The 24,017-nt window shown below is 44.9% G+C and overlaps 1 protein-coding gene across 4 annotated transcripts; it reads left to right on the top strand.

Moving 5' to 3' along the window:
- Positions 1-1,180: 1,180 nt before the first annotated feature.
- LOC310698691 (syntaxin-3-like) lies at positions 1,181-24,017 on the top strand. 4 transcript variants are annotated; one of them, XR_014521703.1, is made up of 3 exons: positions 1,181-1,382; positions 6,670-8,291; positions 23,786-24,017. XR_014521703.1 is itself a non-coding variant. In XM_083486076.1 (2 exons), the coding sequence occupies exon 2, from the start codon at positions 6,698-6,700 to the stop codon at positions 7,595-7,597; it is 900 nt and encodes a 299-aa protein (XP_083342202.1). In that variant the 5' UTR covers positions 1,181-1,382; positions 6,585-6,697; the 3' UTR covers positions 7,598-9,200. The 4 variants fall into 4 exon arrangements, 2 of the variants coding, with proteins under 2 accessions (XP_083342202.1, XP_083342201.1); XR_014521704.1 differs by lacking the exon at positions 23,786-24,017 and adding an exon at positions 11,208-13,293; XM_083486076.1 differs by lacking the exon at positions 23,786-24,017 and having other exon boundaries at positions 6,585-9,200.

Here is a 24,017-nt window from a genome sequence, read left to right on the forward strand (position 1 = left end):
ATCATCAGTGTGGTCAGACTTCGGTGGAATAGCTCCCATTCCTGGGTGACCACAGTCCACTATTGATGAAGACACCATTCAGCAAGTGGAGGCCGCCATTTTAGAGGATCGCTGCATAACCGTTCACCAACTAGCTGCAGATGTCAAAATCAGTGTGGGCTCTGTAGAAAAAATCACCCATGACCATTTGCACATGGGAAAGGTGTCCGCATGGTGGGCTCCCCAGCTGCTGACACCTTTCCAGAAGCAGGAACGAGTCACATGCTCTTTTGGCCATGTGTCATGAAAACCATGATAACTTCTTCGCCAGACTAATTACTCAGGAGGAAATATGGGTCCATCATTATGACTCAGAGACTAAATCTCAGTCCAAACAATGGAAGCACTCTGCCTCACCATCTCCAAAGTAGGCACTTCAGCCTGCAAGGTCATGTTCATGGTCTTTTGGGACCATTGCGGAGTAGTGATGTTGGCTTTCCTGGCAAAGGGTACCACAATTACCAGGACATACTATGTTTCACTGCTGCAGAAATTGCGGAAGGCCATAAAAATTGAGAGGTGTGGTATGCTGACAAAGGTGTCTGCCTCCTACAGGATAATGCCCTGATTCACAACTCATATGTTGCTCAGACAGAAGCACAGCCTCTCGGGAGAAATGACCAGACTAATTTTAACAGCATTCCAGTCTTTTACTTTGGCTTAATCATAGGTTATTTTAAGTGAAATGAATCCTAGGTTTACTGCTACCACCTTCTGCCACATCCAGCAAACTGCTTCTGATAGTTACCTACCATGGCTGGTAAATAATAACCTAATTCTATTGCCAGAGACATTCTGGCCATGCATTGGGTACCTGGGCTGAAAGTAATTTATATGCCTTTTGGAAACAATAAAAATTAGAACATACAGTCCACGTGCATGAACTCTGAGTTAATGAAGGGACTTTACTGTTCAATGAATGAGTGCCTTGGTGTTCACTTTCCTTTTAACACGTTCCAGAAGAGGTGGGAATGATTCCTTCAGTTCCGGATCAATGGGTTCCCCAGTGATGTCAATGTGTGGCTGGCAAAGCCGCTCTGTGGTACCTGTCAATGATTTACCTGTACCTCCCTGGGCACAGGTGACTCAATTCCATTTTAATTGCTTTCAGATCTTACAGGGCACAAATGCGGATCAAGAGAAAAGTCCAATGAAAGATTGCAGTGAAAGCTAGTGAGAAGGAAATGGCCATAGCAAAACCAAAGTATAAAATATCCCTCAGAAGAGTGAGCTCAGCTGTCCTGGCTCTCACTCCAGATGTAGAACTTGAACTGCCAGCTTTGTTTTCTCCCAAATGCTTGAATGCATGAATCAGAGGCAAGGCACGAAAAGATAAAACTAAGGTAAGCTAAGTTAGGATTGCTGCCTTCTTTGGTGAATGGAGGGTTCATTTGCCTTTAACAGTTATGTAGCGGACAGAAATTGCAGCTGGCCCTAACATTAGGCAGAGTGAGGCAGCTGCATCAGGTGGCAGGTGCTGGGTGGTGGCAGTGAGGTGTTGGAGGACAGAGCCATGTATCCTACTTTGCAGAAGACGGTCCTCTATTTGAAAGTATCCTGGCTCCCACTCAAAACACTCACAGAAGCTCTTACATTTGAGTAACAAAGAGATCTTTATCAAGGGAAGTGTACACTCCCATATGCCAAATACGTATTTTAAATGAGATTGATGCTAATAAGCCATGCACAGAAAGGGCAGTTTTGTCCCCAAATCTTTGAGTAGTAGTTGGTGGATGTACCAACATGCAGCCTTGCAATATACAGTAAGGTTCTTGGCTATTATAAGGGCTTGTAGAATTCACATTTGTTGTCTGATTCTGCACTTGCAGAGTAGGATGTAGGAAGGTGATTTATGCCAAGTCAGCCCACTGGACCATCTAGGTCACTATTGTCTACAGTGATGGGCAGTGGCTGTCCATGATTTTGGGCAAAGGTCTTTCCTAGCTCTACCTTGAGATGGAATTTAGGACCTTCTGCCACTGAGCTGCAGCCTTTCTGTACAAAGGCTATGTGGAATTTACATAGCACCGTATGTAAATTCTGCTAATATACCCAGAGTAGAAGGGGTGGGAGTGGGGAGTGTCTACACGCTATCTCACCTGGAAGATCAGTTTGACTCTGCCCAAAATTGCCAACTCTCATCTCACCATCCATTTGCTCTCTCATCTCACCATCCATTTGCTCTCTTCATCTTTTCCATAGTTTTAAGCAGTGCCTTTTTTCTGGGGGAACGCAGGGGTATGCATACCCCCAAACATTTTGTGAATCTAAGTTTGGCCTCATTGAGGGGCAGTATCTCAATATGAGTAGGAAAATGAGAGTACCCCTAAACATTTTTTAAAGAAAAAAAGCACTGGTTTTAAGCAAACAATTCTGCCCACACCTGATCCTTCCCCCCTAAAAATGACATAGTAATTTCATCCCCTGTCACTCCTGAGTGATCAGCTGGTTATTGGGAGCTGTTTTTCCAAGATGCATTAGCAGCTCTGAGAAGAGTATTTCAATGGAGGAGGTAGCATTATAAAAGGATCTTGGCTGTACTCATTACAGTTTCATCTGAAGCACTCAGACTCTTCCTTTGTATAAATTCATCATCTTTCACTGTTAAAAAAAACTTCCTATCATTAGAACCATTTAAATAATCATATCAATAATTTAGCATCAATAGGTTTTTATTTCAAGTTACAGTTTTGTTACCGCTGCTAAAATCCGATTACAAAAGTAGCGGGAGTTCTGCTGCTTCTTACCCAGAATTTTAAAAACAATTTATCCCCCCCCCACCTCATAACACTTGGTTTTATCCAACTAAGTCTTATGAAGCATTGACCCACTGAAATCATTGGCTGCAACTAATTTGCCCATTGATTTCAATGGGTCTACTCTGCACAGCTCTCAGTTGAATGCAACTGTATGTTTCAGCACATTATCTGCTGAAGTGAGGTAAATCTGGAATACAATGCAACTGAGTTCAGTTTTGACCTCCATAGTGCTTTGTGATGACCCCAACATGCTTTCCTAACAACAACAACCTGTAGAGGAAAATGACATCTTGCGCTGTGATAATTGAGCATCAACAATGCTTAAGAAAATAAACTGTAGACCACAGAAAATGCAGTTCCTTGGTTAAAGAGTAAGCACCAGGAAATCCGCCAACGTTCTGTTCTGGGGCTTTTGTGTGTACTCTGGAAATGCATGAGTGTTGATTGTTACTTGGGAGGGACTATTGTGTACTTTTAGATAGGTAAATGCAAAATATTCAAAAGAATAACTTAACTCCTGCCACATGGAATGATTTCAGATGGAAAAGGTAAGTTGGCTCTCTGACTGGACTCAGGGCTTTATGTGTTTTAATGTATCTTCTGGCTGATGAATTTTTGTGAGGGCTGTTTTTATTTTATTTATTCATGACCTTCTGCATTCAAAGCACTGCTCTACCACTGACCTACAGCCCTCCCCATGTAGGAGCTATAAAGTTCTTCTTGTGTGGGCTGGGATTTGGAGCAACAATAGCTGGCTCAAGTGTTTGGGGGCATTTCTTAGTTCTTACTCCCTGGTACATTTCTGAAAGTAGCCTTGGCATCAAGCTACAGTAGGAAACTCAGACACAGGAAGCTGCTTTAAACTGAGACAGACCATTGGTCTGTCTAACCTGGTATTGCCTACAAGCAGGGATGGCAACCTGTGGCCTTTCAGATGAATGTTGGACTACAATTCCCATCAGCCTCTCCCAGCATAAGGGATGATGTGAGTTGTAGTCCAACAACACATGGTGTGCCACATGTTCCCCATCCCTCATCTACACTGAATAGCATTGGCTCTCCAAGCTTTCAGACCAAGTCTTTCAAGACCAGGTATTGAATCTGGAACCTTTTGCATGCAAAGCAGGTGCTTGACTACTGAACTCCAGCTGTTCCCTAAGCTGACTTGCCCAACACCACCAAGCAGAGGTGGCACTTGAGTCCATGTCTGTCAGGATCAGATCCACCACATGAAGCTCATTTTATAATGAGGAATCAAATCTTATGAAAATCTCAATTCCAAGCTTTTCTTTACAGGTCTTTTTTAATTTCTCTCTCACTGCTTGAACTCAGCAAGAAGCAAATAATTTTTGTTCCAGTTCTACCAAGAATGGAAACAATTATTGGATATCATGTGCATTATCACACACATTTTTATGTGTATGATTACACACATTATTATCAGAGGCTGTTCTTCTTTACCTGCCATCCATTCATTGAGTATTCCTGAGATCTTGAAAGATCAGTTGCAAAGCTTGGAGAATGGAAATGGTATATGTATTTGGGTTGTGCACTGGATTCAAATGAGGTCCAAATCCTGGACCATATTGGGTTCATTTGGAGGAATGTGGGTTGCAGTTGAGTTGGGCTGGGGTAGCTCAGAACGATCTGGGGATAGTCAGGAGGTGTGGTGTCAAGCATGAAGAAGGAGAAACCAGAAAAGGAGGGATCTACCTGGTGGCCACATACGATATGATAATCTTTATTGTCATTGTCCCATGCAGAACAACGAAATTGAAAAAATCTACACCAGACATTCAAAAGCCAACAAGCCTGCTATCCCAGCTGTCCCAGCCTGGTTAGCCCCCTAAAAACTCTGATACTCCATAATTAAATACAATATACACCCAAAGAGAAGATAGATGTAGGTATAGGTGGATATCTTCACCTTCCAAACTCTCCTTTTTCCTCCCAGGTCTTCCCACCCCTGAAGCAGAACTGGGCAAGATCAGATCCTCCCACTTACCAGTTGGGTATCTCTGATCATGCATGTTTCCAGTTGCTGCTCATTTCATGTGTACTCTTTTTGGGAGGGGAGGAAAAGGAGGTGCAGCATCTCCTCCTTCCCCTCCTGATTGTGTGTTAAAAGAAGGTATTTTGTTGGACACAATCCTACTGTCATTGGAGGGGCATCTGTGGGGCAATAGGATAGACTGGACCTTCCTCTGAATGCAGAGAGCAGAGCTGACTGATGCCCACTGGAACTGGTAGGGTGGAAGGTGGGGAGGTCAAGAGTAGACTGAGCCAGAGCCGGTGACAGGTGGAGTCAACTCATACTATCTTTCCCGCTCATTCTCCTCCCTGCTGAGTTCTACAAGTTCTACACAGAGGAGGTTGGCAGGCAGTTCTAGGCTGGTGGGAGCTGGCTGAGGGCAGACTGAGGTTGGTGGGGCAGTGTCCTGTTCCCCTAGTTGACCTACGCCCTGTGAGTGCAAAAATCTGGACTGCACTTGCCATTTCCCTGTCTGTGATCTGATGGTGCCAACAGGAAAAAGGGATGTTATGAAGGGAGGGGGCATGGACTGAGGGAGGTTTTAGATCATAAAATGGTAGAGTTGGCAGAGACCCTGAGTATCATGTAGTCCAACCCCCTTCCAAGCTCCAAAGCCTTCCCATTCTCCCAGCATGTCCCCCAAAATTGGGGGAGAAAGTACAGGAAATGACTGTTTTAGGTGTGTGTACAACTGCACCCAAAACATCACAAAAAGGGACAGGAGCAGAATGGGGTGTTTGCAGGCTTTTTCAATGGTGTTTCAAATATTTCATGTAAATACACAGTGCCTTGGAATGCAAACCCCACATAAACAGGGAGATGCCTCTACACTAGATGGGGGGCAGGATTGGAAGGGGGAAAGCAGGGATGGGGCCTATAAAAGTACCTTCAGGCTTAGGATTTGTCAGCCCCATCACTGATTCTCCCATCCTCAACCCCGTAAGATTATTTTTTGTTTATTGTTAATTTTTTGTTACTCAGCTCAAATTATGCTGTTATTATGCATGACAAAAAATCCTTCAAATTTATTTATGAACAGAAAGTTGTAAGAACATAAGAGCTTGTTGGCTTGGGCCAGTAGCCCACCTTGTCCACCATCCTGTTCTCACATTGGCCAACCAGATGCCTCTGGGACTCCCACAAGCAATGACCTAAGCACAACAGCACTCTCCCCTTCTGGGGTTTACAGGAACTGGTATTCAGAGGTATGCTGCCCCTGACAGTGGAGGCAGAACATAGCCAGTAGGATTAGTAGCCAGAAGAAGAAACAGGGAAGAGAGGAAGGAAGGAAGGAAGGAAGGAAGGAAGGAAGGAAGGAAGGAAGGAAGGAAGGAAGGATTCTGTGACTGCAGAATGCAGAACCATGGAATGCATGCACAACCTCCATTCTTTAATGGCACTCATTTGAATTCTGGTCCACTTTGCATCTGGTTTTGACTCAGTAGTTTGAAAGTTGCTGCAGGGTCACCTTCAAAGTCAGCTGAGTCTGGCTTGAAACATTCCCCCTGCCTGCCTGCCCCCTTTCACATTTCCCCATGACTGCACTCAGCAATGTTCATTTCTACAGCTGACGCTGTATCATTGGGCTATGTGCCACCCACCCCTGGCATGGAATCTAGTCTAGCCGGTTTGCATTAGCCATGTGATGTAGAGTAAACTCTGGTTTAGAAGCTTATTGCCTCAGTCAATATTTGCAATCGCTTTAGGGAGGGAAGTTTTCTTTTACTCTCTCTATCTCTCTCTCTTTAAAACAGCTTTGACTGACGCAAAAGTCCCCAAGCCCCCTCAAAATCTCCGTAAATGCTGATGGGTGTGCCTCACTCACCTCCTCTTCCACAGATGTTTCCGGCTTCGAGAAGAGCTGAAAATGAAGGACAGGTTAGAGGAGCTCAGGAACAGAGTGAACGAAGACGGGGACTCTCTGGATCTAGATGACACTCTCTCCTTCGACAACCCTATTTTCCAAGAGGAAGAGGGCAATCCCATGAACAAGGTTTTCCAGGAGATAACCAGTCTCTCCTTGGCACTGAATAAGCTGGAAGAGTTATCTGAGAACATCGACAAGAAGCAGCAGCAGGTGCTTTGCTGCACTACAGAGGAAAGCATTTGCAGGGAGAAAAAAGAGCTGAGTGCAATCAAAGACTCTTTCACCCAGGAGGCCAAAACCCTGCAGCCGAGGCTCAACAGCATCCAAGAGGCTCTCGCCAGGGACAGCAAGCAGTGGCTGGCCATTAGCCGCATACGCCACATCCAGCTCTCAGCACTTGTTGGCCGCTACCGTGACATCATTGCCCACCACTACGCCAAGGAGACACAATATGTGGAGAAGCTGAAGGAGCAGATCAGGAGGCAAACGGAACTGGCTGGCTTGGATCTCCAGGAAGAGGACATCAAGCGGATGGTGGAGAGTCCTGTGGTGCCGCGCATTGTTGGCCAAGACTTGGAAGTGCTCAGAGCCAAGCAGCATCTGGCCTTGGCGCAGGTGCGCCACCAGCAGCTGCTGGACTTGGAAGCGCAGATTGGCGAGTTGCACGCTCTCTTCCTGCACCTGGAGATCCTAGTTGCAGAGCAGCAGGAGACCATCAACAGCATCGAGTACAATGTCCTGCATACCCTTGATTACATCTCTCAGTCGAACGAGGAGGTCAAGAAAGCCCTCAAATATGAGCGGCAGTCACGGTTATCTGCTGCGTTATCTGCGGTGCTGGGCCTCTGCGCTTGCTGCACATGCCTATCGTGTATGGCGACTCCGAGTGTGATGAGCTGAATAAAGAAGTGTGGGCACACAGACATTTTTTCCTAGACTTAACAGCTACCACTGGTGACTAATGATAGCACTCTGGAACATTGGATGTGCATGTCATTGCAGGTCAGTCCTGGATAGTTGCTTGGGGTGGATGGAAGCATTTGCAAGGCAACTAAATGCATCTTCACCCCCCTTTGCTTATGGATTTCGCCAAGTTTTTTTGTTCTGTTCTTAAGAGCATGGAAAGAGGCCTGCTGTGGATGCTTTTTCTGGCCAGCATCCTGTCTCCAGCCCCGCACAGCTGAATGCTTCAGGGAAGCAGACAGGCATGACGTGAAGCTGATGCAACAACAATGAAAAGGTGTTCATTTCTTCAACTATGTCTGTAGGAACATAGAAACCTGTCTTCTACTGAGTTTGACCATGGGTCCATCTAGCTTCATAGTGTCTATGTTGACTGGCAGGGGCTCTCCAGGATTCCAGGCAGGGTTCCTTCCCAGTCCTATCTGGAGATGCTGGGGATTGAAGATGGGACCTTCTGCATGCAAAGCAGGTGCTCTACCACTAAGCCGCAGTCCTTTCGCAAACAGCTCTACTGTCTCCCAGTTAAGAGGAGTTAAAGCCCAGAAAGGCAGTAGAGGTCAAACCAGCCCAGAGGCCAAATCTTCTGATGAACAACACTTGAATCATAATCCCAAATGCATCTGAAAGGAAGGTACTTCTGCATATCCTCATAACACTCTCTTCTTTTCCATGTTTTCTGTGTTCCAAATGGAGACTTTGGAAATGTAGGGCTAGCCCAGTAATGCAGCAGGAGGCTTAAGTGACCTGCCAGGAAGGGGGATTAGAGGAAGGCAGGGATCAGTGCATCAAGAGTATTAGCCCTATCTTGGGGTGGGGGTTGGTGGAGGTTGCACATTTGCAGTTTGCTCCGCTTTTCTTGGGCTGGCACTGTGAAAACAGGTTCTGTGGCATCTCTCAACTCTGCTGAAGTCTAGCTTCAGTGAAACTGGAGATTACTGAAATATGTATAGTTCAAAAGAAAGTTGTAGACTGCCATAATTCACCCTCCCCCCAAAACATCTTCCTTCCTCATTTTTTGCATAACAGAGTTGCCACAAATTCTCCTGATGTGTCCATGGTTAGAATGCATTACCATCAGTGGATGCCCCTTGGACAAGTGACTCCCCCCTCACCAGGAGGGTCTTCTCAGTGGGCCCTGCTGCTAGGGTGTGTGGCCCATGGTACTGGTCCTGATCCCCATAAAAAGAAAGTAAGGGATCCCCCCCTGCCCCACTTGTAAGACGAGGTCATTGCACCATTTGGAACAAAGAAGAAAACCAAAAACATCGTTTGGTTACTGGCTTTATTTCCTAGATGCTTAAATTGATCATGTGTTTTACATCCTGGCTCCATTCAGTTATGATTTTAAATGTCTTCTGGTTGGTGTAATTTGGAATAACCTACAGTATGAATTAAGGGTGTTAATGTTTACATAAGAAGGCAATGTGTACATGCATGTAATATATCTATATATATATCTATGTACTTGTATACATGCACATTACATATGTATTAATATGCATGTGTATATAAATTTGTATAAAATCATCTTACACAATTACGCAGGTCTTCATACTTTCATAAGGTGTGGGGGGAGGGGGGCTTAGAGGAAAAGCCATAGGTAGTGGCAGGGCACAAGCCTTGCTTGCAGAAGGTCCCTGGTTCATTCCATGCCATCTCCAATTTAAAAATGAGCAAGCAGTGTGTGATGGAAAAAGACCTTTCTCTCTGCCTGAGATGCTGAAGAGCTGCTGTCAGCCAGTGTAAACAATACCAGACAAATGGTCTGTCTTAAGGCAGCTTCCTATGTGCTTGCCAGGAGTCTAAAATAGTTTTCTCCACCTGCAGTCTGAAGCGGCAAATTTATTATCCTCCTTATTAACCAGTTTTATGCACCACCCTTCATAATGTCAGCAATCCCAGGGCTTTCCCCAAAATATAATTCAACTCAATTGTCTACAAATTTGTTGCTTTAAAAGGGGGTGGGGAGGAAAGGTGAAGTTAGAATCCTTCCTTGTATTTCTGCACAATCGTGAATAGGTGAGATATGAAGTTTTGTTTTTCTGAACTGGGATTCAGATTCAGACCCAGTCCCGATGGTCAGCTTCCAATGAACTTCAGGATGAAAAAGAGCCACCCCCCCCAAGGGGCCATATTGGGGTCTGAACAGAATTTTGCGGTTGGTGCACATTCATATATTTTAATACATTTATTATTGCACTTAATATCCAGCTTCTCCTCCAAGGAGCTCAAGATGGCATACAGAGTGCTCCTCCTCTCCATTTTATCCCCTTAACAACCCTGTGAGGTAGGTTAGGCCGAGAAAACGTGACTAGCCCAAAGTCACCCAGTGAGCTTCATGGCAAGGTCACTTTAACCATTACACAGCATTGCCCCTCTCTGTAAACAGGAGGGTTGGGGAGGGGAGGCTTACTAAGAGGAGAGCGTGTTCTGCAGCCTGGGCCAACCAGAGACATTTTGCTGTCTGAGATGACATCCTCATTCAGCATGTAGAAGCTGACCATACTGTTTTACAAAACAGCATCCCATAATGTTTGGGAATTTTTAGTTTACAGAAAAGGTGTCTGAGAGGCGACATGATAGAAGTTTATAAAATTATGCATGGCCTTGAGAAAGTGATTGGAGGAAAGTTTCTCTCTCGCTCTCTTAACACTAGAACTCAAGGACACGCAGTGAAGTGGAATGTAGGAATGTAGGAAAACAGACGGATACCAACAATTTCACTTTTATTTTGCCCGTTTGTTTTTTTAAAACGAACAAAATTGTTTTAGGTTATGAAAAAGATGATTGTTTTCCTCAGATGCAAGCACTTAATGCTAACTCTCTGAAATCCAATGGAAATATGAAAAAGGTGACTGAGTGGAAATTGAGGTTTGGACAAGTGAATGCCAGTATGTCTTTTTTAAAACAGGTTTGTTACAGAGCACAGGGTTCAAACAGCACTGCTATCTTGAAGACAGAGAAGTACAGCTGCAAAGAGCCAGAGGCAATTTTTCTGTGTTTCACTGTCCACTATGTTAATATGACACTCAAGGCTAAACTCCCAGTATTAATAATAATACTAATACAGATGGTAGGTGGGTTCGTGTGCCTGATAAATATAAACAGATTCTGCTTTGGATGCAGAGATGTTTTAATTAGTATGTATGTGTAAGCCGCTGTGAACTCAGATCTGCAAGAACAGAACATAAGAACTGGATATGCATTCAGCAAGCTGGGGAGAATATCAGCTTTCATTTACTCCCTGGCCCGGCCCCAAATTCTAGTCCTCATGTCTGCAATGGGAAGCCTAGTAAAATTACAGAAGCAATGATTCCGGGGGCGGGGGAGGGAGGGGTTGTTGGAGTGCAGCTGTTATGCAAGACAGCCTGTGACTGGCACCTCAGACTCCTCCACAGCACCATGTCCAAGCAGAGTTAGAGCTGAAATAGTCAAATATACCTGTTTTGCAAAATATATTCAGCACGTAGTATTCTCTTACCTTTGGTGCTGAATTTGAGGCTGCCTTGCTGTAGGATTCAGGCTTTTTGTTTTCGTTTTGCTGCAGATAGGCACAGTTCCTTTCATACCCTCCGACATTTCACAAGTGAAAATAATGAAAATCTTGCAATACTGCTATTCTTAAGCTGAGAATTGCTGCTTGAATCCAACCCGATCTGCATGACCTGATGCCTGCAAAGACCTGACCATCTCTTCACCACATTGGTGTATGTCAGGGGTAGACAACCTTGTTCGCTCCAAGGGCCAGATCCTTACCTGGATCAGCCCCAAGGACCAAATCTAATGTCCCAGCAGCATCAGGTGATTTGCTGCTTCAAAGTCCCCAAAACATCTCACAGGCAGCAAGGCGCTGCTATAGCAAAGGGGGGGGGGACCACTTGTTTTAGCAGCGGTTTCAATGCAAACCCTTTCCTGATTCATTGAATCCTGCTGAACTGAATCAGAGTATGCATGTCAAATCCTACTGCATGCAGGGAACCTGCTCATGCAGCCAAACTGAGCAGGATTTAGCCTCTCATCAGCTGACAAGTGTGTCTATCTGTTGAAGCCTGCTACTGTATTGTTTTCTCATGACAGTCCATGTGGCCTGCACAGCCAATGCGGAATTGATTCCCACCCCCTGTCCATCAATTGGCAGGGGCAGACCTTGGTAATATGGCATCCTGTGTGAGGCCAAAATTTGACACCCAGCCCTCATGCCACCTTCCCAAAGGCACATAAGGGAGGCACCCTTTGGGAAGGGTGGCATGAAGCTCTGGCAGGGTCCTAAGAGTCTTCCTTCCTCCTTCCCAAAGCTGGGCAAGTGCTACTAGGGTTTGGGAACGAGGAAGGTCCTCTCTAGGACCTTGTCAGAGCTCTCATATCTCCTTTCTGAAGCAAACACTTACACTCCTTTGGGAAGGAGACTTGGCCCCTGCGCCCTCTCTGGGGAAACCAGTTGCACTGCCCTAAATCTGCCTCAGCAGATGGCATTATTGAGTGATGTTTGCTGATGGACAGGTGGATGTGGTTGGTAGAAAATGGACTTGTGGGCCAAAGTTGGCTCCCTGGCGGGCAAAGATGGGCCCATGCATTGGAGGTATCAAGTGCATGTCCATCATGCTCACATATCCATGCTTACAGCCTTTCCCTCCATAGCAGGCTGTTTGCCTTGTATGGGGAAAACCCACACAACTGTACCAGAGTGAAATGTATTTCTCCTGATTATGTTACTTTTCCTTTTTTTTCCTCCCCGCTAGGCACTATTCATTGTAATAAAAAGTAGCCCACAAGGCTTTGGAATGGCTCATTATCAGAAGGAGAGTAGCGGCCACAGAGCTGTGAATACTCCATACTTTGTAAAGGCAGCTTCATGCTGTGGAAATGCTTTTCTATATAAATTAACTTGTTTACAAATTGGACACACACAATTCGGCACACTGGAGGAAGCCATATTAAAAAGGATTAAGCTCAACAGTCCAGGGAATTTATAACCGGCTTGGCAGCCCTGAGTATATTTCATTGAGACAGCCTTCTCAGCTGAATAAATACTATAAGAAAGGTGGGTTTTTGTTTTTTTCAGGAGACTCTCAAATCCTTTCTTGACATTTAGAACAGCATATCATGATTTGGTAATGTAATCTTCCGACAGAGACACCTCCAAGGGAAATAAATTTGCCTAACTCACTTAACAAATGTGGAATGGGGAGTCCTGCTTGACAATTCTTGCTGCAGTTCAAGGATAAGATCTGATTTGAAAAATGAGAGGCACCACGATTTCTCTCTCCCTATAATACTGTTGTAAGGTGGCTTTTTTGGGTGGGTGGGGGGTAGCATGTGTGCCTGAGCCCCCTTCCGGGATCAAACATGAATTTAATTCCTGGAATAGCTTGCTTCCTAGTGAGGTAATGGCCTATGTATGGTTCATTAAGGTCACAAATGAAGTGCCTCATATGGTTGGCCCTCAACTCCCTCAACTTGCTGGCAATTAGGTAATTAGAAGGGCAAAGCCCAGAGTTGAGTTGATGTGTTTGTAGTAGAAGCAAGAAGCAGGCTGGGCAACTGAGAGACAGAGCCATGCTGCATCTCTGCCAGAATCCAAGGTTGTGGCAATTGGAGAAACAAGACACTCTTAGGATGTTAAAGTTGCGAGCCCCTCCACTGAAGGTTCAGCTTGTATATATGTGTAAATAAACCACATATCTGAAAGACACTGCGGTCTCTGCTGTCCCTCATTCTGAGGAAGCCAACCCCTGGAACCTCACACTGCTCAGAGACTGGGGTGGTTTGCAACAATACCAATATCTTCAGTGATCTATCTATGCTTTTTGTACTGTACAGCATCTGTACAGTTTTGCATGGTTTTGTTTTGATTTTATCTGTGCTTTTTGTATTATTATGCTGTGCATCATCTACATTGACTGGCGGTGGCTGTCCAGGCTTTCAGGAAATGTTATCTCCCCGCCCTACCTGGAGATGCCAGAGATTTAACCTGGGACCTTCTGCATGCAATGCTCTGCCTTTGCTAAATTATCTGGGAAGCTCAGGTCCAGTCACCTGATCTGAAACAGATCTAGGAATGAAGAACACCATCTTAAATGCTGCAGCTTGGTCTTTTGTTACAGTTGTGTGAAAGAGCTTGCCCACATCATTGTATCTGGTGCCAGGATATAGTCTAAGGCTGAAGCTAAGCAGTACTGAATCTGGTCAGTGCCTGAGAACCACCTGTACACTGGCTTGGTTTCCACAGTGAAAGAAAGGCAGGCTATAAAAGGCAGAAAATGCATATGCAATTCTGGATCAAACTCCCTGGTGATCCCTGGAGAATCAAATGACACAGTTCTTGCAGGGCTGCTTGACGAAGAGGACAAGCTGGTCCCTGCTCCCCAAATTCCATGTATCATAGCAAACTTGACCCAAAGCAGTTGACTCTTCTCAGTGATGAATGCAGGGTAGGCCAGGTTGCATATGCTGCCCCTGTCCTTTTGTCTCTCCTCAGAATGTGTTACCTCGGCCAGCCACACTGAACACTTCTGCATCAAACTGTAGCTGGAGGATCATAGCTTTGAGCATTTCCATGTTAAAAACAAAGCAAAGCATATACAAATCAATCTGCTGGTAATACACTAGTTTTCTGTGCATGTAAAGGAACATGGGAATATACTCTGGACCAGGAATATACTGCTTGACCATCCAGTGGAGTTTTGCCTACTCCAATGGGTAGCAGTTCTTCCCCAGAATCTCAGGCAGAGTTCTCTCACATTGACTGCTATGTTTTTGCAGAATGAGCCAAGTTTTGTGAATTCACCCACTTTTGCCTGTGGCCCTGCCCACCACTGGCATGTGGCCCCTGGAAGGTTGCCCAGAAGGGAATGTGGCCCCTGAACAACATTCCTCACTCTTGAAGTTATAAAATAATGCCAGAAAGTACCCAATAAAACCTAGAAAAATATCAACTTAGTTTCAGAATGTCTGAAAAATGCTTTTGTTACTACTTTCCCTTGTGCTTTGCTTTGTCAACAGGCTTTGATGTGTATAATTTCTCACTCTAACCACAGACCTGGATATTTGTCCACTTAGCTCTTGGGGGAATCTTTTGTCCTTTTCCTACTTGACCTCTGAATAATTTAATTAATTCATCTGCTTTAATTTAATCAGCAAACCAGTATTAATTAAAAGGGAGATGATTCATTGAGACATTCCTTTAATCAGTGTGTAGCCCTAAAATAAAGAAGCAAACAAAAATTAAACAGCAGCAGTCATCCCATTCCACCTTAGGGTTTTAGATATGACTCAGGGAGGAGGCAATGTCATTGTTGACCCTAGGGACATCTTTGTATCCTGGAGGAAGTGGTGGGGGAATTTAGCCACTGATAGCCTTATCCTCCACCAATTTGCCTAATCCTTCTTAAAGCCATCCAGGTTGGTAGCCATCACTACTTCTTGGTGGAGCAAATTTAAGTATGCACAGTGTGAATACAGTCATACCTTGGGATAAATGTGCTTCAAATTAAGTATTTTCGGGTTGTGCTCCACGGAGGCCCAGAAGTAACGGAATGTGTTACTTCCGGGTTTCACCACACGCTCATGCAAGGACAGTCAAAATGACGTCACACGCATGCACGGAAGCGGCAAAACGCGACCTGTGCATGCGTGGACGTGGGTTGCATTTGCTTCAGGATGCGAACAGGGCTCTGGAATGGATCCCGTTCACATACCAAGGTACCACTGTAAGTGCTACCTGTTGTTTGTCCATAATCTCTCTCCATTCAACTGCATTAGATGAACCTGTTGCAGTCTAGTGTGATGAGAAAAGAGGGGAAAACCCACATTCTGCATACCATGCATAGTTTTACACACTTCTATGATTGTCCTGCTGTGAATGCTGAAGACTGCTCCCTGCTCCTTTCCACCTGGCCTAGAGGGTGGGGCCCAGACTCACCCTGCTCAACATTAAGAGACTCCTGGGAGGGAGGGACATTGCCTGCTGCAAGTACTGAAGAGCCCAGACTCACTGGAACAAACTCTGGGATTGGGGCAACTGTCAAAAGTGTTTTTAAAAGTTTTAAATGTTTTTAAATAGTTTTTAATCTGTGGCATTTTAATTTTTTTGTTTTTGGGGATGGGGTAAATGTTTAGTTGAGGCTGGGGATTATTTTAGTTTTAGTATAACTGTAAATTGTGTGGGGGTTTTTTTTTTAGTTTCTACTGTTTTATTGGTTTATTGTATAGTCTGTATAACATATTCTGTTCTGAAGGGGTAAGGGTCAGGGCTGCCTGGGAGGGGGCCTCAGCCAACAGAATGGCTGGCGTAGGTTCCACAGTTTGGGATGCACTGAGACACCCAATCTCAGTGATCATGGGTAGGAGGAGGAGTTACGCTAAGACCAGACCATGTCATTACCGAGGAGGCAGGTTTAGTCGTCGTTTGAACACTATCCCTGCCTCCGGGTCTGGTCTTGACCAGAAGGATACTGGAATCAACAAGGGAGACCCACATGACTGTAAGGTGCTGCTTGCAATGCCAAGTCAATGATCCACAAGACCACTGTCATCCACGATTTGATCGCAGGTGGAAGAATTGATCTGGCATGTGTGACAGAGACTTGGTTGGATGAAGCAGATGGGCCTGTCCTTGCTGCTGCTTGTCCACCAGGTTTCTCTTACGCACAGCAAACTAGGTCATATGGGCGGGGAGGATGTTCTCCTGGAGATACCTAGTTTGGTCGTCCTAGGGGACTTTAACATCCATGCCAACATGACCCTACAAAGGGCTGCTCAGGACTTCGTGGAAAGCATGGCCTCCATGGGGCTGTCCCTGAATAAGTTTCACCCTACTCATAGTCACAGACATGCATTAGACCTGGTGTTCACCTCTATGGACGTTGGTGATCTGACACTAAGTAAAAGTGAAACAAAAGAAGCGTCATGGTTGGATTACTTCCTGGTACAACTGGACTTCTCCTTGACCCATCGAGCCTACCAAGTAGCGATAGTGACGGCGAAGAGGACTTTCTTCATCGCCTCTATTACATCTGCAGAAAAAAGTAGCAGGTGACTCTTTCAGGTGGTTCGCAATCTAATGGAATCACCTCCACCACCAGGCCCCAAGATCTCCTGCAATGATTTTGCAAAGATTTTTGCAGATAAAGTCACTCAGATTTGGAATGAGGTAGACTGCACCATGGGAGCAGGGGTGGGGTGGGAGAGTACTCCAGTCCTGTCTAGTCAAGTTGCATGGGATCAATTCTAATCTCCTACCTCCGAGGATGTAGACAGGCTGCTTGGATGAGTGAAACCAACCACATGTCTCCTTGATCCTTGCCCATCCTGGCTCATAAAAGTGATCTGAGAAGGGATGGGCAATGGGCTCTGCGGGGTGGTGAATGCTACCCTCTGTGAGGGAGCTTTCCCAGATCTGCTGAAAGAGGTGGTTATTAAACCACTTCTTAAAAAACCATCTTTGGACCTGGCCAATATGGCCAACTATCGCCCAGTATCAAAGACCACATAACACTGGTCCTGAAAAACCTACCTTGGTTCCCAGTACGTTTCCGAGCGCAGTTCAAAGTGTTGGTGCTGACTTATAAAACCCTAAACGGCCTTAGCCCAGTGTACCTGAAGAAGGGTCTCCACCCCCATCATTCAGCCTGGACACTAAGGTCCAGCTCTGAGGGCCTTCTGGCGGTTCCTTCACTGTGAGAAGTGAAGCTACAGGGAACCAAGCAGAGGGCCTTCTTGGTAGTGGTGCCTGCCCTGTGAAACACCCTCCCTTCAGATGTCAAGAAAATAAGCAACTATCTGACTTCTAGAAGACATCTGAAGGCAGCTCTGTATAGGGAAGTTTTTAATGTTTGATATTTTATCATGTTTTTAATATTCTGTTAAGAGCTGCCCAGAGTGGCTGGGGAAACCCAGCCAGATGGGCGGGGTATAAAATCATCATCATCATCATCATCCTCAACTCCCCCCCCCACCATAAAAAATAAGTCCCAGAAGTTGTAAACTTTCCAGATGGGGAACTTGCTGGAACTCAGTTCCGGTACCTCTCAGGTGAATGCCATTGCCATTCTAAGAGAACAAGGGAGTCCCACACTTCTTTTTCTAGAAAAATAGCAGTGGCCACTGGGCTAATCTTATGCAGGAAAGTCTTATGTTCTTATGCTCTAGCCTCTTGATCATTTTGATTGCTCAATTGCTTCATGATATAAAAGAAAAGATATAAAAGAAAACTGTTCAAAGGCACATTATGGCAATTCTGTACTAGCTGAACCTTTTTCAAGGGCAGCCTTCTGTGGAGCGCATGGTGGCCATCCAATTTGGTGTATATCCACCAATTATGGAGCTCTGTTAGCCTCCTTGCCCAAGATGCCTGCCTTCTCATTCAGCTATGGGTCTCACATCTGATGTGTTCAAAGAGCCAAGAACTTTCGTTCTGACTGTACTGGAGGACTCGTTTTAATAACTCCATGCTGAAGTCTGTGAGAGCCGCAATATTTTTGGTATGATTCTTTCACTTTCATTCAAAGCCCTGCTTGGATGTCATTAGCCTTTGTTACATTATCTCCTCTGTCCAGCCTGTCTTGGTGAGTCATTCCACATAGATCCTTTAATAATTCAGCTTGTTAGGAGATGATATCCAACTGTCCTTTGGAATTGCCTTGAAGACTAAAGAAGAAGAAGAAGAAGAAGAAAGGAAATCTAAGAAACCAAGTTATCCCAGGAGAAGCTATTATCTCCACTGCCCATAAGGTGATGCTAACAGGAAAGGCTGCAAAGTGGGGGACAATGACTTCCATTCAGGATTTCTAAAATGATGAAAAACTTGCTCATGAGGCAGATGGGCAACAGCTGCAAATATTAACAAAGCATGGATGAGATTAATTCCTTTCTTCCACATCAACACATCCTGAAAGAGAGTTTCATTTGTGGACATGTCTTTTCTAGACAGGCACTGAGGGAGGCCTAAGGATGGAAGAAGGCATCATTTCCCATTCAGCTCTCTCTATTAATTGCATGCAGCACTGTTTCTGTCCTGCTGCATTTCACCATCTGCTAAAAACTGTTATTCTTCTCACTGTCCACTGTGGCAATATTACAGAACCTCTTATCATTGGCCATGGGAGTTGAAGCCCAACCTTTGGCGGGCCACATTTCCCCATTCCTGCTATAAAAAGGTTACAAAGGAGAAATATAGAAGGACAAGAGTCACAGACAAGTGGCTAGCAGGACTTCACAGCAGAACAGGGCTTTGTTTCATTCAACCACTTAATCCCAAATTAAATTTCATAAAAGGCCTGTGGTTGTACTACAGAATAATAATAATAATAATAATAAATAAATGCTGATGGTATTCTGGGCACTGCATGCTTTTAGGGCAATGAAAGGAAAAACACAATTTAATCTGTTTAACAGACTGTGTTATTGGATTGGGACTTCTTTGGCACTTTGGGGAGAAGTCCTTTTGCTGTTATTCAGATTCAGAGTGCAATTGGATGCCAAGAACTACAAACAACACATACACAAGCGCCATTGTGGAAGTGTGGCATGGGAGGACTCAAAAGCTTGACCTCCCCCAGGATTTTCCAAGCCCCTTTCCTGAATTTTCAGTTTTTATTACAAAAGAAGAAGTAGAATCCACTTTTACGTCAAGAGATATAAGGAAGCAAGATCCAGGCCATAGCTCAGTGGTAGACCAGGTAAGCCTGGAAGAGAGTAGGGCTCAGCACAACCCTCCTCAATCCACCCCATGGGTCCAACCCAGAGACCCCCCAGTCAGGCCAACCTGCTTTTACCCAATCTGGGGACCACTCAACCTGCCTCAGATCCAGTCCCAAATTAATTTGGAGAGTGCGGCTTATGTTTAATTAGGGTTAAAAACATATGGCTGGGGTGAGACATTACATATCTTTCCCCCATTTCTGACAAAGCATGGGGAGGTGGTGTTTTCATTTTGCTGGATGCTCCTGTGGAGAAGCTGCTTGCCAACGAGCATCTTGTACCCCACAAGATTTCTGCACTGATACTAGGTTGAGGCAACAGGCAGGAAGGAGAGGCAGGTGTCATTGGAGGGAAGCAGGCCCAGATTGGGAAGCAGACCAGGATTGGAGGTGGGGGAAAGGGGCATGTGTTGTAAAAGGCTGCGGTCTGGTGCCAGGCATTATCTGAGCAAGTTGGTCGCTCAGAGCTCTTCCTGCCTCATGTGTGCCTCTTCAGGACTGGAACAGGACAGCAAACAGAACATGCAGGCACAGCTGCTTGTTGGAGGAGAAGCCCCAGTTCTTCATTGAGGTTTTGTGGGTTGGGAAGCACAGGGGTCACAGAGGCTGATGCTTTATCTATCTGGGGCTTGCTTTGAAAGTGAGATCAACACATGGTCTCAAGAAACAAAGGAAACACATGCTGGAGGGTGTATGATATGGCTAATTGGACCTTTGTCGTTAGCATTGCAGACTGTGCTGGAGAGGGAGAGCAGATTGCATTTAGCTCTATGTTTATTTGACTGGTCCCCCCCCCCCCGCTCCATTGGTGGGATATGTTGGTTTTCTGTAATTTTCCTATGCAAAAATCATATCCCTAAGAACTATTTTCTTTCCCTTTAGAAAATTTTCACTTTGTTTCATTAAAACCTTGTGGTCTGCAATTATACACCACTCCATATATATCCCCCCCAAAAAAACCTGCTCCAACACATGGTGTAGCCCACAGGGGTGGGACTAGCCGCCCCCGGGGATGCGTCAGCATCGGCTTGTGTCCCAGGGGGGTGCATTAGCGGCAGGAAATGTCCTGTTGGCACATGTCCCAGTGGGGTGCGCCGGTGGCAGGAAGTGTCCCGGGGGGCAGAGCTCGCAGTGATATCACCCCCCTCAGGGAAGGCACATGGGGCGGCCCGCACCCACCACACCCACCTTGCTCTGCTACTGCCTCACCTTTCTTTTAACTTGTGGAGGGGCTGTGTCATCCCAACCCACTTTTTAGCCACAGCTAAAGTTACAGGAGCAACAAGTTCATTGCTCAGTTGAGATCTGAATGTGGGTTCTAATTATCTCAACTACACTTCTCATTTTCAAATACAGGTGAAACTCGAAAAATTAGAATATTGTGGAAAAGTTCATTTATTTCAGTAATGCAACTTAAAAGGTGAAACTAATATATGAGATAGACTCATGACATGCAAAGTGAGATATGTCAAGCCTTTATTTATTATAATTGTGATGTCTATGGCCTACAGCTGATGAAAACCCCAAATTAACAATCTCAGAAAATTAGAATGTTAAATGAAATCAGCAAAGCAAGGACTGCAAATAGAGCAATATTGGACCTCTGAGACGTAGAAGCATGCACATGTACTCAGTACTTGGTTTGGGCCCCTTTTGCATCAATTACTGCCTCAATGCGGCGTGGCATGGATGCTATCAGCTTGTGGCACTGCTGAGGTGTTATGGAAGACAGGAAGCTTCAATAGCAGCCTTCAGCTCTTCTGCATTGCTTGGTCTCATGTCTCTCATCTTTCTCTTGGCAATGCCCCATAGATTCTCTATGGGGTTCAGGTCAGGTGGGTTTGCTGGCCAATCAAGCACAGTAATCCCATGGGCATTGAACCAGGTTTTGGTACTTTTGGCAGTGTGGGCAGGTGACAAAGTCCTATTGGAAAATGAAATCAGCATCCCCATAAAGCTCGTCTGCGGAAGGAAGCATGAAGTGCTCCAAAATCTCCTGGTTGATGGCTACGTTGACCCTAGACTTAATGAAGCACAGTGGACCAACACCAGCTGATGACATGGCTCCCCAAATCTCTTTTCTGATGAGAGCAGCTTTTGCATCTCACTTGGAAATGAAGGACCCAGAGTCTGGAGGAAGAATGGGGAGGCACACAATGCCAGATGCTTGAAGTCCAATGTGAAGTTTCCACAGTCTGTGTTGATTTGGGGAGCCATGTCATCAGCTGGTGTTGGTCCACTGTGCTTCATTAAGTCCAGGGTCAACGTAGCCATCAACCAGGAGATTTTGGAGCACTTCATGCTTCCTTCCGCAGACAAGCTTTATGGGGATGCTGATTTCATTTTCAACGCAGCCATCTACCAAGAGAATTTGGAGCACTTCATGCTTCCTTCTGCAGACGAGCTTTATGGGGATGCTGATTTCATTTTCCAATAGGAAAATTAACTTTTCCACAATATTCTAATTTTTTGAGTTTCACCTGTAAATATATTTGCTGAAACTGCATGTGTGTGTGTGTATGTATGTGTGCGTGTATAGAGGACTGGAAACAATTAATTAGAAATTTTCATTAAGTATAACGACACTCTCCAAGAATGCTTTCCAGGCCTTTCCAATCAAGCACAGCCTTGACAAAGCTGTTTTTAACCTTGACACTGGAACACAACTGGAGAAATAACTGAATTCATATATATTCCTCCAAAATGTATTGTTCAATAAGCACAGGATCAAGTGGCCTCTGATTAAATCCAAATAATATGACATTTTGGAGTGGAAAATGTCACTTAGCGAAATAGATTATGATCTTTTGCATCAAGCTGAAACATCTCTGATATAATGTTAGCAATAAAACCTTTTCTTTTTGGAATTTGGAAACAAGGCTACAACCTACTTGTGAGGGATACCTCCTGTTTTCTGTCATTTGTTCCTGATACATCTTATTCCTATTTTCTCCCTGTTGGAGACATGCCTCCTTAAAATTTTGTTAGATACAACTCAATGGAGTTGTCATTATTCAATGTTTGACTCTGAGTCGGCTCTACCATCAGACAAACTGTGGCATCCGCCTCAGGCAGCAGATGCTTTGTGGCTGTAGTGGCAGCCTTCCAACCATTCCTCCTAAGCTTCCTATTAATTCTCCTCTTCAGATCAGAGCTGTGTGTTGGCACATGGCCTGTTGTGTACACTATCCTAGTGCAATGGAGGAATTGCCCCATTGCCAGTCTTATATCAAGATTTCTGTGCCAACCCAATCAACATCTTGCCCTCTGCTTCAGGGAGGAGAATATCCTGGGCCAGACCTGGTTCAACTCCCTCCCCAGAATCTACAGAAGAGCCTTCCTTCTACCAACCTAGTGTCCTCAACATGATGCCAGCTTGCATCAGCTGCAGCCAGGGTGGATAATGATCAGGCATTATGGGAGCTGTAGTCCAACAACTTCTGCAAGGCAACAGGGTATTTATTTATAGCATTTTAAACTCATCCTTTGTCAAATGATCTGAGGGTGAGCTGAGGAAAGCTGCACTAAAAGTTAAATATCTAAAAAGTAAATTTCTAAAAAGTAAACAGCAGGTGCAAGCAGCCTGATCCAGATTGCGACCCTAACTAGGAGAATGAGGATTTAACTCAGGAAAAGGAAACCTGATGCACACTAGAAGTTGTTGGATTACATCTCATCATTCCTGTTCCTTAGTCATATTGTCCGAAGCAGATGGGAATCTTGGTAGCAAACTTTCCCCAAGAGCTGGGACCAGGAGAAGCAGGTGGAAAACCCCCCTTTGCTGCAAGAGGTGCCTCTGAAGATTGCTTTTTCAAACTCCCGATAAAGTCGAATGTCAAGGAAGCAAAAGGGGAGCTATTTCAGTATTAGCAATTCTGTATGCAGCTGTTGATGATGAATATGATGTGTGCAATTAGAACAGCACACACTATTTAGTGCTCCGCGTTTTGCAAAATGGCTTTCTGTTCAACTAGGTCCTTTCCCATTTATAATCAGCGACAGCTACCATTCACTGCCAGGAAAGCCTGATTCATTCTGACTCACTGCTGAAGTCCCTGCGCCGCCTTTTTTTTGGGTGTGTGTGTGTGTGTGTGTGTGTGTGTGTGTCCACGTGTGAAGAATAATACAATAATCATGCTCTTTGATGGAGCCAGCGTGTATGTTCCTCGTGGAGGTACAGGCCCTGCCTTTTGAATTACCTGAATAATGGGCTGTGCCTCAAATGTAACTTCAGTGAAACTATTTGGAAGTCACAGTTTGGATAAATCTGGGCCATGCTGTAGTGTTCCCCCAAAAGCCTACTCAAAGTGAATTCTGAAGACTGCATGTTCTTTTTATACAGCTATGCTTGAAACTCTGCTAAGAGTTTTGCACGTACAGGAAAAATACATGCAGGCAACCTCAATATTTTTTTCCTTTCTTTCAGAGAAGAATACAGCTGAGCTGCTTTGAATTAAAAGACAACAACAGCATTCAGCAGGTGGCCCTAGCCTTTCCACAAACCATTAAAGACTAGAGATAAGGAAGAAATTTGGTTCAGATTACACTTAAATATGAGCCCAGCTAATCTGCACTTCTGAAAACAATACGTGAGCAAAGTCGTCCTTATGAAATTCGTACTTCTCTGATTTTTTCCAATGCAGTTTGCTAGGGTAAAG

Source organism: Podarcis liolepis, assembly GCF_965112155.1.
Source record: "Podarcis liolepis genome assembly, chromosome: Z".
NCBI lineage: Eukaryota > Metazoa > Chordata > Lepidosauria > Squamata > Lacertidae > Podarcis > Podarcis liolepis.